This window comes from Chinchilla lanigera, unplaced genomic scaffold, assembly GCF_000276665.1.
Source record: "Chinchilla lanigera isolate Chin_1 unplaced genomic scaffold, ChiLan1.0 scaffold00131, whole genome shotgun sequence".
In the NCBI taxonomy this organism is placed as follows: domain Eukaryota; kingdom Metazoa; phylum Chordata; class Mammalia; order Rodentia; family Chinchillidae; genus Chinchilla; species Chinchilla lanigera.
The window spans coordinates 1,015,259-1,030,246 of NW_004955532.1; the positions used below are offsets into that span (position 1 = coordinate 1,015,259).

A 14,988-nucleotide genomic window follows, 5' to 3' on the forward strand; every position below is an offset into this window, starting at 1 on the left:
GCCGCTGTGCAAGCCCCGCGGCATCTGCTCGCGCGCCTACTTCCTGGTGCTCATGGTGTTCGTGCACCTGTACCTGGGCAACGTGCTGGCGCTGCTGCTGTTCGTGCACTACAGCAACGGCGACGACAGCCCCGAGCCCGGCGCGCCGCCGGCCCCCGCCCTGGGCCCCCTCGCCCGGCTGGAAGGCATCAAGGTGAGGGTCCCCCGCGCCCGCGCCCGGCCCCGCGCCCGCGCCCGCCCGGCCTGAGCTGTGCACCTTTCCCTCAGGTGGGGTATGAGCGCAAGGTCCAGCTGGTCACCGGCAAGGACCACGTCATTCGCACCCTCAGCCTCAAGCCGCTGCTCTTTGGTAAGTCCAGCTGAGGCCCCTTTGGACCGCACGTTTCTGTTTTGAAGATGGCTGCTTCAGAGTAGCCTGCCCCCACCAAAACAGGGGGACAGGGCAACCTTCACACACGCCCCTCTCACGGCCTCCCTCGCTGCAGCGGACTGGTCCGTGTCGGCCCTCACAGGGCAGTCCTGAGTGTACATCGAAATTATCTTTGGACGTTTCGTGCCAGCACTAAATTCTGTCTCCTAGAATAGGGGGAGGTTAGGAGACACAACCGGGTCCCAGCTGCTATCAGGCTGCTAGGAGAAATCACACTCCTGTTTTAAAACTGTGTTTTGTTTCTATTTTTATTTTGAGACAGGGTCTCACTACTACCCAGGCTGACCTGAAACTCTTAAGTGATCATCCTGACTCAGCCTCCCAAGCGCTGGGGTTATGGGCATGTTCCACTGCCCCCCATGGGAAATCACACTCCCAAAGTGGACCCTGTGGTCTATGAGAACCAGGCTGTCCAAATGTGGGTAAACTGGAGCCCCTCCACCACCCCTGTAGGGCACCTGGCAGGTCCAGCTTTTGCTGCCAAAACTCTTGAGATTCTTCTTAGGAGTCTTTTGTTTGTTTTTATGGGGGGTTGGGTGTTTTGTTTGTTTGCTTGCTTTTTGTTTGTTTGTTTTTGAGACAGGGTCTTACTGTGTAATCCAGGCTGGCCTCGAAATCACTGTACTCCTGCCTCAGCTTCCCAAGTGCTGGGATGCCAGGCATGCACCACTGCCTGGCAGGATTCTTCTTTGATTGGGTGTTGTAGGTAGACCCTTTCAGGGTGATCCCGCCTTGAGCCACATCATGGAACGTGTTCCCGGAGTTCCTGTTACATAGTGGGCTTCACGTGATTGTTTGATTTCTGCAGCACCGCTGTGGGCTGGAAGTGGATCCCAGCCTCAGGCCCGTGCATGGCACAGTGAGGCACTGAGAGCCGCAGTGGCTTGGCAGGGCTCGTGTAGTAGTTCAGTGGCGACCCGGGGATTCGGACGCAGGCCCCAAAGACTGTTGCTGTCAGCAAGGGGCACAGACCTTACCCGGGTGAAATTTGTGCAGCCCGGTCCTAGGTACCTGGTGTCAGTGATACATGTTTGCAGACCCAGGTAGTCCCAGGCTGCTGGGAGACAGAAACTATAGTTTTTTAAAAAGGCTTAGGGGTGAGGGTGGAGGCTGAGGGTGTATCTTCGTGATAGGGTGCTTGCCTAGCATGCATGAGGGCCTGGGTTTAATCCCTAGTGCTGGGGAAAAAGAACAGAGCTGGCGGTGGGGCAGGCAGAGTGTCTGAGCCCCTGCTATCGCCTCTGGGAGAGGCCTAGTTGGGGATTATGGCAAGATCTTTTAGAATGTCACATGCCTGCTGGTTATAGGGAATTAGGTTACACTGTCCATGCTGCTGCGAAAAAGGCCCTAAAAGATGGAGAGGTTGTTACCATCACTGTTAAATAACATTACAGTAGCGGAGCGTGGTGACTCACACCTGTAATCCCAGCACTGGGGAGCCTGAGGCAGGAGGATCGTTGCGAGTTCGAGACCAGCCTGGACCGCACAGTGAGCTCAAGTCCAGCCTGAACTTGATAGCGAGACCCTTTCTCAAAAAGACAAACAATAAATAAATAAATACATACATGCATACATACATACATTCAAGTCTGTGCCAGGCCCTATTCCAAGCGCTAGAAACATAGCACTGATCACAAAAGAAAGATAACCCAACAAAACTCCAAGGCTGACATTCAAATATAATAAATAAATACGCACACAGCCAACTATACATGGGACATCAGATGGTGATACCTGGTCTGCATGAACACCTGTAGGATGTACAGGATCAAGCTGGTTGGCTCAGAGAAGGATTGTCCAGGCCAAAAGAAGTGGCAGTCAGCCTGTTACTGCCGCACTGCTGTGAACAGTCCCACTGAGAAGGTTGTATTTTATCTGCCTTCCTGGGGACCTATATCTGTCTCATTCACATGTGCGTCGGGTTACGACAGGCACAAGGCCAAAGTCTTCCGAATATTCAGCTGTCCTATAAAGCAGAGAATAGGAAACCCAGATCTGAATGTCTCAAGAGTAAATTACAAGAAGCAGAAGAGATCTGACAGTGGGTAAACTGGTTCTGGTGAGGCTATCACACTGAGTCCCAATTTCTGCAGGCAGTTACAAGGGGGTGATTGAGATTTGGGCAGCTGTAGTGTGAACTTCCTGCTGGTGCTTCTCATTTCCTCCAGAACACTTAGATTACCTTCTGGTCAGTGGTGAAACATGCAAGGCCCAGGTTTTTCCCTGAAAGACTTGGGGCTTGCTTCGTGGTAAAAGGAGGTGGGGAGATCAGAGATCATAAGATACACCATTTCGAGAGAGAGAAGCCACAGAGGAATGTCCACATGTGGGCACTTGTGCAGTGCTGTAGTGTTAGATAAATCCAGAGAATGCCTACCCCAAGAAGGACCAGTGTTCACCTGTCTTCTTGTACCTGCCTGTCTGTCCAGCCTTTGATTTGCTGTCCTGCTTGTCTCAAAGAGACAGGCAGAACCCGAAGAGGATGGGCCTGCTGTAGGTTCTGCCTTACTGTTCTCGGCTCCAAACCTGGGACCTTCCAGCTTCAAGATCCAAGAAGCCAGGGCTGCAGGCAGGATGCTCAAGATGTGGGCTGGGACAAAGGGACTTGGGTGCTACCCCCAAGGTGCCTCCATGTCTGAAGAAGGGATTCCCACCACCGCGGGGAAGATCCCATGTAGCCCCTAGTCTCTTGTCTTGGGGAAGTTTCCTGTTTCCCACCTTTGTTCATGGAGGCACTTGGTAAGTGGGACCTGGGCTACAAAAGGCCCCCTCCTGAGCTCATGGACACACAAATCCCTGCATGACCGTGGTAGGGATTTCCCACACATCCAGGACATTTGGAGTCAGTGCGAGCTCAGTCCTGTTCAGATCAGAAGGAAAGTGCTCCATTTCTGGGTCATTGTCACGTCTCTGGGGACATTGGTTTCTTACTTGAGGCTCACGTCTCCCTCCACTCCACTCTGCCTCACCCTCATTTGTCCCTGAACAGCCAATCATACCTCTTCTCTCCCTTCTTTAAAAGCCTCCAAATCCTTCCCTCCTTCTTTCTTTTATACAGTGCTGGGAACAGAACTCACAGCTTTACACCTGCCGGGCAGGCATTCTCCCACTGAGCTACATCTCCAGGCCTGTGACTCCCCATTGGATTTCTGGGTCTCACTTGGTGCTTCAAAGCCTTCTGACCTCTTAGACCTCATCTCCCACCACCCCAGTCCCCATTCCCCACCAGTCTTCAGCACCGGGCTCACTGTTCTGCAGGGCCTTTATATGCATGGTGGTTCCCTCACTAGATGCCTCAGGCTTCTCTTCCTGCAGTCAGTGGCTTCAGCTCCATCCTCAGAGACCTCTCTGTACCCAGGCTTGAGAGGGTCCCCAGCACTCTGGTAGATCTTTGCTTGCTTATCTTCTCAGCACTCAGCACTGCCAGAAACTATTTCAGTGCTTGCTTTTGTCCTTTATGCCTCTGTCCCCCAGGTGAGGTGCATTGGTGGGAGGCTTGATCTGTCCTGGCTGGATGTCCAGCGGCCAGAATTGTGTCTTCTGCTGATAATCGTTGGCTTAGGGGGCGGGAGATAAAGCTCAGTGGCATAAGCGCCTGCCTGGCAAGTGCAAGGTCATGAGTTCGATTCCCAGTACCGCAAAAAAAAAAAAAAGATACTCGTTGGCTGACCGGAGAGGTCGTGTGTTCGGCCCAGGTCAACACCTGTCTGCTTGTAGAGTGGCCTCTTCCACCACCCTCCTGACTTGGGACCCTCTTCAAGGGCAGAGGGGACATCTCCAGTTAGCCAGCAAGAATGTTAACCCATTTCTCTTAACTATACACGATAAATGAGTTAATGGCTGCTGTACACAAAACAGTGTATTTCATTTTCTTTCTGTCTGTCTGTCTTTTTTGAGACAGGGTCTCACTATTCAGTTCAGGCTGGCCTTGAGTTCACTCTGTAGCCCAGGCTGGTCTTCAACTCACAACGATCCTCCTGCCTCAGCCTCCCGAGTGCTGGGATTAAGGAAAACAATGTATTTTAAACTCCTGAGTGCTTTGATTTCTGAATATGTCCTTTTTCAGCTATGCCAGGTCACTGTGCCCATGTCAGATGCTGGAGGCCCAGAAGTAGGGAAATGGTTTGTGTGTGTGGATTAGTTCAAGTTTTTAAGTTCATGAATGCAGTCAGTTCCCTGCATCTCACACCCTCTGCCCTACCATACACACACCCCTGCGGCCGCATGCGCTGCCGCTTCACAGAGCCGTGGACTCGGCGAAGGGTCAGGCAGACACAACGAGTCCGGGGCTGGACAAGCAGCCTGCTGCCCACAGGGGGCACAGCTTGAGGGCGTGTGCCTGCCCCAAGCCTCAGCGTCGGGTACCCGAGCATGTGGGCAGTCACAGGGTATTTGCTGGGCCGTCATCTCAGGCCGGGGAAGGACGGGAAGGTGGTCTTTCCTGTTGAACACACCTAGTCTCCAGGGAGCCTAACTCCATGCCCTCTTGGCCAAAGTTAGGACTAGGCTCAGGAAGCAGGGCCACCCTGCTTGTTCCTAGGGCCTCTCTGCCCTGTGGTCTGCAAATTTCCCGAGTTCTGTGTATGTCCAGGAGGGCACAGGTGGTTTGCATGGCCACTGCGGAGGCGGTAGCTGCAAGTCCCAGGCTCTCCTAGATGGTTTCCCCTCTTGGCATTGGTGCTGTGCACAGCAAGCTGCAGATTTCAGGGGCCACGGCCTTCGGCAGAGACTGGGGTTACCGATAGGTGGGCACCCTACATCGTCCCACTTAACACGCAGGAGGTCCCTGCCTGCCTGCCTCGCAGGAGGTGAGCGTGCGTGTGACGTCGGGCTGGACCTAGGTGTTGCAGGGTGAGGGCCAACTGTCAGGCGGTGATCCTGTCTTCAACACCTCTTGCCTCAGGGCCAGGGCACCGCCCCGGGGCTGAGATTGTACCGCTGCCTCAGGGGAGTGTGACCTTCCCCGCCGGCTGGGGTCCAAGTGGCTGCTGACTAGCTGGCCTCTAGGAATGCCCCACTGGCCCCTCCACGGCTAACCAAACTCCCCTGACTCCTGCTGTACCCTTGGAATCGGTTTCCTGGGGATGCCACCCTCTGTAGCAGGATTTCTGGCTTGCTTGTTTCATTAGTTTTGTAATATCTCATGTTTAGTTTTTTGCTTTTCTTTTCTTTTTTTGTAACATCCCATGTTTGTAAAGGAATTTATTTTCTAGCTGGCAGCGGGCATCGCATTTGGGATTCCCCCTTCCATTGCCCCCGTCGTGCAGCACAGATGCCATGGCCCACAGTGCAGGGTGGCTGGCCGCGGGTAGCCACAGCAAGCCCTGTCAGGCTGTGCGTGACCTGCAGGGTGAGGGGAACCGATGCAGCTGGAGCCTCTGATGCTCCTGGTGCTGCGCTGGCACAGACCGCTCCCCGGTTGCTGGGCAACGGCACTCTGGTCACCTAGCAACAGCCTTACAGCCTGGCTTTCCCTGTTTCAAGCACATCATAGCCTTCCGCCCTCTCTTCTCCGTCTTGTCTTGTGTCCCCAACTCTCCTCCCTTAACCCAGGCTTTTCTCCAGCTTTTCCAGCACACCTTCCCCACCCAGTGTATGGAGACCTGACCATCCAGTGTATGGAGAGGTGTGGAAGATCCCTGCACATACCTGTAACCACCCCTCACCAAGGGGAAATCGGGCTCCTCCCTCCTGTCCAGAAAGCCTTTCAGGACGCAGCAGTCCCTGGCTAATGCTGGGGCTGACACGGCGTACAAGGCCTGGTCCTCCGCTTCTGAGTGAGCCATTCTTGCTGTCATTGACAGTTGTTACCCAGAGGCTCTTGCAAAGAGTGGGAGCTGGGGGAACGTTCACAGGGTAGGTTAACCGGAAAAGGAACAGCGTTGTGACCTCTGGGATCTGGGAGAAACAGCCCCAGGGGGCCTCAGCTCCCCTTCTTGCCAGCATCGCTGGAGCAGATAGAGGTTCCAAGCCTTGCTGGAAAGAGACTCGGCCCCCAGCCTGAAGCAGCCTGCAGCCTGCCCTGCTTTCATATTCAAGAGCTTTGGATGTTTGTGGGTACAGACCAAGGCTCCAAGCCCACATGCTCACCATTCATGACACCTTGATGGTGTCACCTCTGTCCCATGGGCACCCCCTTCTCTCGCCAGAAGCATTCTGCTGAAACAGTCCTTCATTTCCCTTTGTGCCCTGTTTGCCCTGTCAGCATCCAGCACTGTTAAGTGCTCGGAGGATTAGTAAAGAGATGAGCTTCCCTAGCAGGCCCTGGCTGAAGATACCCACTCCCTGTACCTGGGAGCCCCTGTCCTGCAGGGCCAGAGAGAGCAGAGGAGGAGGTGGGTGTTGGGGTGGCAGTCCCGGAAGCAGGGGCGATGAGCAGACCGACTGCTGGGCGGCCTCAGCTGCTGTGCTGGGGTCCAGCGTGCTGGGCAGTGGCATCTCTGTGTCGCCAGCGCCATACCACAGTGCCACAGCTTGGGGAGTGGGTGTGCACCAGGGGGTCTGTACAGTGCCATCGCTCCATGCCATTGTCAGCACCACCAGGAGCCACAGTATTGTCTGCATCACCTGCTTTCTCTGCCCATCCTTGGTAAGTCCAGCGTGAGGGCTTTAGAGGGCAGCACTGGTTTCTGCAGGTGTTTGCAAAGCTCCTGGTTTGGCCTCAGCATGCTGACTGTGCTGTTTGCTTTTGGTTAGCACATCATGGGAGGGGATAAAGCAGCATTTCATGGGGCTGGTGGGTTACTGGCGTCTAATAAAGAAACTCCTGCCCTCCATCCCTGTCTCTCTGCCTTCTACCTACCTTCCTTTTTAATTTTTTCTTTTTTTTTGGTACCAGGAATCGAACTCAGGACTTTGCTCTTGCCAGGCAGGCGCTTATGCCACTGAGCTACATCCCCAGCCCTTTTTAATTTTATGTGTTAAGCAATCAAGAGATGCCTGCTGATTAGCAGTTTGGTATAACCCATTGTCCCGAGTGCCGGGATTGCAGGTGTGGGCCATCACATACGGCTTTTATTTTTTATTTGAAACCAGGCCTCACAGAGTCGTTCAGACTGGCCTAGAATTTGTGGTCCTCCTGCCTCAGCCCCCCTAGTGGTTGGATTACAGGCGTGTGCCAGTGGCTGGAGTATGACTGCGAGAAGTGGCTGAGCAGTCTGCAGACTGGCACTTCCTCTCATCACAGTTTTTTTTTGAGAGCCGCTTGTCCCCCAGGGATGCCCTCCTAGGAACATGGAAGGAAGAAGAGCCCAGGCTTCCGCCCTCGAAGTGCTGGGGCTACAGAGGTGTGGGCTGCCCAGTGTGAGGCTTCATGCCAGCTCTGGCGACCCTGTGCCGGCTGTGGCTGGTATGGGCGTCCAGCCGCTGGGCCCGAGCTCCCGACTGTACTGCTCTTTACTCAGGAGTTTGCAGGCCCAGAGTCAGTACTGGATGACCCCGATCGACTTCCCAGCACCAGGAAACTCGGCCCTAGTCACTTGGGCAGGAGAGCGGAGGGCAAGACCCTCGGACTAGCTTAAAGCATTAGATATCTAGGCTTTTTTCTTTTTTTTTTTCTACCCCCTGTGGTACTAAGGATTGAACCCTAGGCATTGCACTGAGCTACATCTCTAAACATTTTTATTTTTTATTTTGAGACACAGTCTTAATAAGTTGCTCAGTCTAAGTTTGAATTTGCTATCCTGCTGTCTTGGCCTCCGAGAGGCCTGGGATTATACGTGTTTACTACTATGGCTGGCTTATTCATTTTTATTTGTTGCTTTGTTTTGTTTTGTTTTTTGAGACAGGGTCTCACTGTGTACCCCAGGCTGGCCTCAAACTCGAAGCAGTCCTCCTGGCTCAGCCTCCTGAGTGCTGGGATTACAGGCGTATGCCACCACACCTGGTCTTGTTTATTTTTATTTGAATAGCACTAAAAAGCAAAAATCAGAGGAAGAGCCAGCCATAATCTCCCTACTCTTAAAATATGAATTCAGAAAAAAGAGGAGACAAACCCTCACCCCAGGTCCACCCTCAGGCCTCTAGTCTCGCTCCCCAGGGAGGGTGAGCCCATCTCCAGCTTACCTTCCAGGACCCGCTTGGAGAGCGTGTGCTATATCAGGAATGAGAGACCCCACATCCCAAACCTCAACCAACCGTGGCAGGGGTCCTCGCCTTGACAAGGGGTACAGAGCAAATGCAAAGGGTGTGTAAAGCCCTCCAGGCCTGGGAGCAAGCAGGGAGCACCCCAGAAACCCTATAGGGAGGACGCACTGGGTGCGCAGTGCCCCGGTTCAGTGCGTGGCCTCACCTGCCCGTCTCCTGGCAGAAATCCCCGGCTTCCTGAGCGATGAGGAGTGTCGACTCATCATCCAGCTGGCACAGATGAAGGGGTTACAGCGCAGCCAGATCCTGCCCACCGAGGAGTACGAAGAAGCCATGAGCACTGTGCAGGTCAGCCAGCTGGACCTCTTCCAGCTGTTGGACCAGAACCACGATGGTCTTCTGCAACTCCGCGAGGTGGGGACCTGGGGCCTGCGCTGCACAGGCGGGACCCTTGGCAAGCTCAGCTCTGACCCCTACGGGCCTGTGTGGGCAGTGCCAAGCCCAGAGGGCCCCTTTCTTCGGTAGACCTGAGCGCCCCAGAGGGTGGGAGGAGGATCCATCAGGGTGATAGAAATTAGCACCATAGGTTTTGTTTTTTGGTTTTTTCCTTTGAGACAGGGTCTCTCTGTGTAGTTCAGGGTGGCCTTGAACGCACTATGTAGCCCGGGCTGGCCTCGAGCTCCTGATGGTCCTCCTGCCTCAGCCTCCTGTGTGCTGGGATTACAGGCATGTGCCACCACACCTAGCTGCACCAGTTTGTGGGTGCTCCTCCTTCTGTGGACTGGATTTCTTACTACTATAGCCGGGGGTTCCCCAGAACCCCTGGTGAATGGTGGGTGGGAGCTCTGAGGTGGCAGGCACATCTCTCTGCATGCCCCTCACCCCTGGACTTCTGAGAGGTCTGGCAGGACTGGGGGTTTCATTGTTCACACAGCACCGCACTTACCGTGGTCCTCCTGAGCGCCCCAGTGGCCCTGTTGTGGCCAGGTCTTCCCAGTGCCCTTTTTCTCCTCTGGGGATGTGAGTGTGACTCAGGCCTGTCTTTCTCTCCGCTTCTGGTCAGCAGTACATCTGAAGTACTGGGCTGAGGAAGCCAGGGGCTCCCAGGCGTCTCACCCCTTGCCTGGACAGATCCTCAGAGGCCTCCGACCTCCCGGTCGCCTCTCCTTTCAGCTTGGGAACCTCAGGCTCTGTTTTGTGTCTTCATCCGCGTCCTATCACTGGAACCCTTCGCTGTACAATAGAACCGGGCTTAGAAACGGGCCGCGTATGCTCTGGTGGCTCTGTAGCACCGGCCGTCCCAGTGAGGGAGCCTCTTGCGCTTTAGGTCCTGGCCCAGACTCGCCTGGGAAGCGGACGGTGGATGACTCCGGAGAACATTCAGGAGATGTACTCTGCGATCAAGGCAGACCCCAATGGTGACGGTGAGCTCACGCCCCTCCCTGGTGTTGTCCCTTGAGCCACCTCTACTCCCAGCTCTTAAAAGCTGGGGCCCTTCCCCACAGCTGGCGGCCTCTGTCCCAGCCCCCACAGTGGCTCGAGGTGAGGGAGGAGCCAGCTTTTCCCTTCATCCCTGGGAGGCAGGCAGGCAGCCAAACCTCTGACTGTCCTTCGTGACAGTCTTCTGACTCCTTGAGGGACTCTAGAGTCTGGGACACAGGCTACTGGTAGGTGGAGGGCAGAGGGCATAGAGCCAGAGCAAGGGGACAGTGAGGCCAGCCAGTTTGGGCATGGCTGCTCTTCTGCTCCAGGCACCTTTCTAAGAGGGCACTGGCTTTGCCCCATCATGGTACCCCTGCCGAAGCAAGGCCTCCCTCCTTGCTGAAGTATCCATTTTTTGTCTTTTTGAGATAGAGTCTCACTATGCAGTTCAGGCTGGCCTCAAACTCACTTTGTAGCCCAGGCTGGCCTTGCACTTGCAGCAGTCCTCCTGCCTCAGCCTCCCAAGTGCTGGGATTACAGGTGTGCACCACCATTCCCAGCTTTGCTGAAGTGTCAAAGTATTCGTGTTGCTAACTGTTGGGCAGGGATGTGGGGCCAGGGCGGGTGTCATCCAAGGGTTTCCCCTTTGGTAATTACCCTTAAGAAGTTTCTGGAGCTGGGCATGGTAGTGCATACCTGTGAACCTACTACTTGGGAGGCTGAGGTGGGAGGATTGATGCAAGTTGTAGACCAACCTGAAATATATAAGCAAGACCCTATGTCCCTCCCCGCAAAAAAAAAAGATGAAGAATGAGGAAAAAAAAAAAAAAGATATTTCAAAGGTGTAGTCCTCACCTTTGTGCCCAAATTCTGGACCAGCTGAGGAAGAGAGACAGAAGTCACTTAGGACCTGGAAGCTGAGGCCCGTGGCTTGAGAGCTGCCCTACTGCCCTCAGCACTGAGCTGGCTCTGACTCACAGCACGGGGCCAAAGGGTGGGAGAGGTCTCTGTCAGATCAGCCAGAACAAAATAACAGGGAGAAAGACCACTGCTTTCCACAGCCCCCAGAGGGTGGAGCCCTGCTTTGGGCAGGAGGAAGGTAGTTCTCGCTGGGGCAGGTGCCTGGCTTTCCCTGCTAAGGTGGGCTGGTGACCCAGGAGGGAGAACTGGCCTGGTGGGTTCCGCCCAGGACAGGCCGTGAGCTCACGAGGGAGACTCTGGGACGGGCCTTGCTTGCACCCTGTGGTGTGGAAGGCCCTGGAGGAGACCCAGCACCAGCTGTGTGTGCTCCTAAGCCCCTGCAGGTTGGCATGTGTCCACCGCACTCCAGTGCCCGCAGAGGCCCGGCTCCCTGTGGCCCAGCTCGGCGGTGTGCTCGTGCTTCCTTAGGAGGCTGTGCTCTGGCACTGTAATAGGGGTTGGACTTTCCTTTTGGGGGCCAGATGAAGGCTTAAACTGAGAAAATGAACTTCTCTGGGTCTTCCCTTAGGGCCCGATGTGACAGAAACCAGGTGCATCTGACCCAAGAGTCCAGGTGGGGACAAGTGCACATGGTCCCCCAGGGACTGAGGCCAGGGGCTGCTGCCGCCTTTGGGGTAGGTAGGGAGGTGCCGCCTGCCACTGGTCTCCCCGCGTTGGCCGGGCAGTCACTGATGGCAGTGCCCTGCGCAGGAGTGCTGAGTCTGCAGGAGTTCTCCAGCATGGACCTTCGCGACTTCCATACGTACATGAGGAGCCACAAGGCGGAGTCCAGCGAGCTGGTGCGGAACAGCCACCACACGTGGCTCTACCAGGGGGAGGGCGCCCACCATGTCATGCGTGCCATCCGCCAGAGGTGAGCGGCTGGGGCTGCCTCGCTCAGGCAGGGCCTCCACAGACGTCTTCAGCTGGGGCCAGAAGAACAGAATTCATTAGCTGCTGGGGGATTAATTTCCATTTTTAGAACGAGATGGGGAGGGAAAGGAGATTAACACAGGCAATTTAGACCTAGTTGAGGGCAAACAGCACGCAACTGGGATTGGAAATAAATCAAACTTTCGTTTCCTGCTAAATAGAGAAACAACCCCCTATCTCCTCCCGCAGGACCCCTCCCCCGGCAAGCAAGGCCTTTTAGATACGCAGCCCAGTTACCGAGAGGCGAATCTCAGTGGCCACCCTCTCACTTTAGTAGAAAGCTCCTCTGCCACACAGCAGGTGTCTTGCTCGCTGGCATCCCGGGAAGAAGGTTGCTCATGTGTGACCCCTGCCTGTTCTCACAGGGCCAGTCCAAGATGAATCAAGGGCTTCCAAGGGGGTGGTCAGGGGAAGAGCTCGTGGCGGGCCCAGGGTCCACCGTGCCAGCTCCTTTATAAACTGCCTCGGAGGGGCTGCCCACCCGAACGCCTGCTGTCCGCCAGGGTGCTGCGCCTCACCCGCCTGTCCCCTGAGATCGTGGAGTTCAGCGAGCCGCTGCAGGTGGTGCGATACGGGGAGGGAGGCCACTACCATGCCCATGTGGACAGCGGGCCCGTGTACCCGGAGACCATCTGCTCCCACACCAAGCTGGTAGCCAACGAGTCTGTACCCTTCGAGACCTCCTGTCGGCAAGTACTTCCCACCTGGGAGCTGGCTTTGAGTCCCCAAACAGGTACCCCCATGACAGGCACCGCCTGGCCCTGTGCGTGTGCCCCTTGACACTGGCGTGGGGCCCAGAGCACCCTAGACCACCCTGATGAGTGACGGCCTCTCCCTCCCCTGAGCTGTTTACTGCGCGGCAGGAGAGGGGTGGCTGCTGGCCACTGTTCCCATTTGAATTAACACAGACTAAGACCCCCCGGGCACTTAAGCTCGGAGCCATAGCTCTGCAGGAGGGACAAGCCTGGGCGCCTGGCCCCTTCTGTCCCTTCTCCAGGTGTTGATCTAGACTCTACCGTTGAGGTCTCAGCCTCACACTCTAAAGTTGTGCCCACTTCGCCTGCCAAGGCACAAGGTTAGGTCTCTTCGCGTGGCTCTTACAGCCCTCCAGACCTTCTGCATGATCTTCCTGCTTCCGCTAGCTTGCCCTTCCCAGCCACGGTCTTGGTAAGGGCCGTGTAATTTAGCTAAGCGTGACCTTGGCCAAAGACATGGGCGCACGCAAAGACTGGATCTGTGGGCCCTGGCCTACCCTGTTGTCATCCACCCCCACTGGGCCCTCTGTCCCCTGGGAACCTGGACAGCTTATTCTGCCCACATGTAAGCCCGGGAATGTGCCACACTGGGACCCTGCTCAGCAGCCCCCCTGTTTTACAGCTACATGACAGTGCTGTTTTACTTGAACAATGTCACCGGTGGGGGCGAGACTGTCTTCCCTGTAGCAGATAACAGAACCTACGATGAGATGGTAAGAGGTGTGGGTTGGCAGGGCCTTGGGCAAGTGTGCACACCCTTCCACACCTGGAATTCGGACCCAGGTGGTCCACTGGCACATTTGGCTGCCTGGCTACACGGGGGGAGTTGGGGGAAGATTGGCCTGAAAACTGCATCCGCTTGGCTGTCCACAGAGTCTGATCCAGGATGACGTTGACCTCCGCGACACACGGAGGCACTGTGACAAAGGGAACCTACTTGTTAAGCCTCGGCAGGGCACAGCCGTCTTCTGGTACAACTACTTGCCTGACGGGCAAGGTGAGAGTCTGTGGCCAGGCCAGGGGGCTCCCCGAGGGCAGCTTCCTTTCACCCAGCACCCCCACCACCCTGGAAGGCTGCTTCTGGCTGCCCTCCCAGCACTCTTCTACGCGGGGCCTCTCAGAGCCCATCCTGAGGTGACCGCTGTAGGCCACCTGAGCACCAGTGCTGCCGCTGGGTTGTCTCCAGGCCCGGCCTTCGCTCGGCCCTACTGCTGTGGAGCTGGGGCCCATGTCCTGCACCAGCCCAGGCTGCAGATGGGGGCAGGCAGTACAAGGGTTTCAGAGGGCCGAGGGGTGACTGCACCTTAGCTGGGTGGGATGCTGAGCCCCAAGGGCGCTTAGGCATTGGGTGTTTGCTGCCCAGCCCGTGCCGTCTTGGGCCCACCCCTGCCGTGTCCTCAAGGCTGTCTGCGGCCAAGCCGAGGCCAGCCCAGCCGGCGGCCGCGCAAGCTGTCCGTGCTCATGCCACGCTCTTTTCTAGGCTGGGTGGGTGACGTGGATGATTACTCGTTGCACGGGGGGTGCCTGGTCACACGTGGCACCAAGTGGATTGCCAACAACTGGATCAACGTGGACCCCAGCCGGGCACGACAAGCCCTGTTCCAGCAGGAGATGGCACGCCTGTCCCGCGAAGGCGGCGCTGACTCACAGCCCGAATGGGCCCTGGACCGAGCCTACCGCAATGCACGCGTGGAGCTCTGAAGGGAGGGTCAGCTGCAGCCCACAGCTGGGCTGCCCACCCCCCAGACCCGGGGCCCGGTTGTCCCCTTGTCCAGCTCCGAAGTTCTGGCCGATGTCTTGCCCCACGCCTGCCTCCAGCCGCGATTTCGACACAGCTCCTGTGTTCATGTTATTTATTACGTACGGACCCCATGCTGCTTGGTCCAATAAACCCATGTGGCTTCCAGTTGCCGGGCAGACTAGCTCGAGGGTGGGGGCGGGGCGCGGCGGGCCGAGCCGGCGGGGCTCCGCCCCTGCGGGTCCCGCCAATCACGAGCCGGGCTCCTCGAGGCGAGCGTGTTCATTGGGCGTCCGCCGCAGAGCCGGCCTCGGCTCTCTGTAGTTAAGGGCCGTGGCCGCGGAGCTGTCGTTCTCGCGGGAGTGCCTCGCGAGGGTGCAGGTGTCTTGGAAGCCGAGGTAGCGGGGGCCGCCGGCTGGACATGGACGCTCTCGGAGACTACGTGTGGCCGCGGGCGACCTCCGAGCTCATACTCCTCCCGGTTACGGGGCTGGAGTGCGTGGGGGACCGGTTGCTAGCGGGTGAGGCGAGGCGCGCGAAGAAACTGAGCTTCCAGGGGGTCGGGGCCCCGGGGACAAAAGGATGCTGGGGCGGGGCGGGCGGAGACGGCCGCAGCCTTTGTTCGGCGCCGCGGCCCGCGGGAGCGCTGGGCAGGGGCGGGGAGG

The 14,988-nt window shown here is 56.7% G+C and overlaps 2 protein-coding genes across 3 annotated transcripts in view; both read left to right on the top strand.

Annotated features, from left to right (window-relative positions):
- P4htm (prolyl 4-hydroxylase, transmembrane (endoplasmic reticulum)) lies at nt 1–14,491 on the top strand (the record flags this gene model as incomplete). The annotated part of the gene is given in 9 exon segments (XM_005410363.2): nt 1–193; nt 268–349; nt 8,739–8,929; nt 9,843–9,939; nt 11,609–11,771; nt 12,334–12,519; nt 13,208–13,298; nt 13,459–13,582; nt 14,066–14,491. Coding segments are annotated over 9 exon segments (1,348 nt in total), but the record flags the coding sequence as incomplete, so codon positions are not given.
- Nucleotides 14,492–14,598: 107 nt separating this feature from the next.
- Wdr6 (WD repeat domain 6) overlaps nt 14,599–14,988 on the top strand; it is a 9,164-nt gene continuing 8,774 nt past the window's right edge. For both annotated transcript variants that reach the window (XM_005410186.2, XM_013507579.1), the window contains exon 1: nt 14,599–14,844. In XM_005410186.2, the coding sequence (XP_005410243.1) occupies nt 14,745–14,844 (100 nt within the window). In that variant the 5' untranslated portion in view covers nt 14,599–14,744. The remainder of the gene's footprint in view (nt 14,845–14,988) is intronic.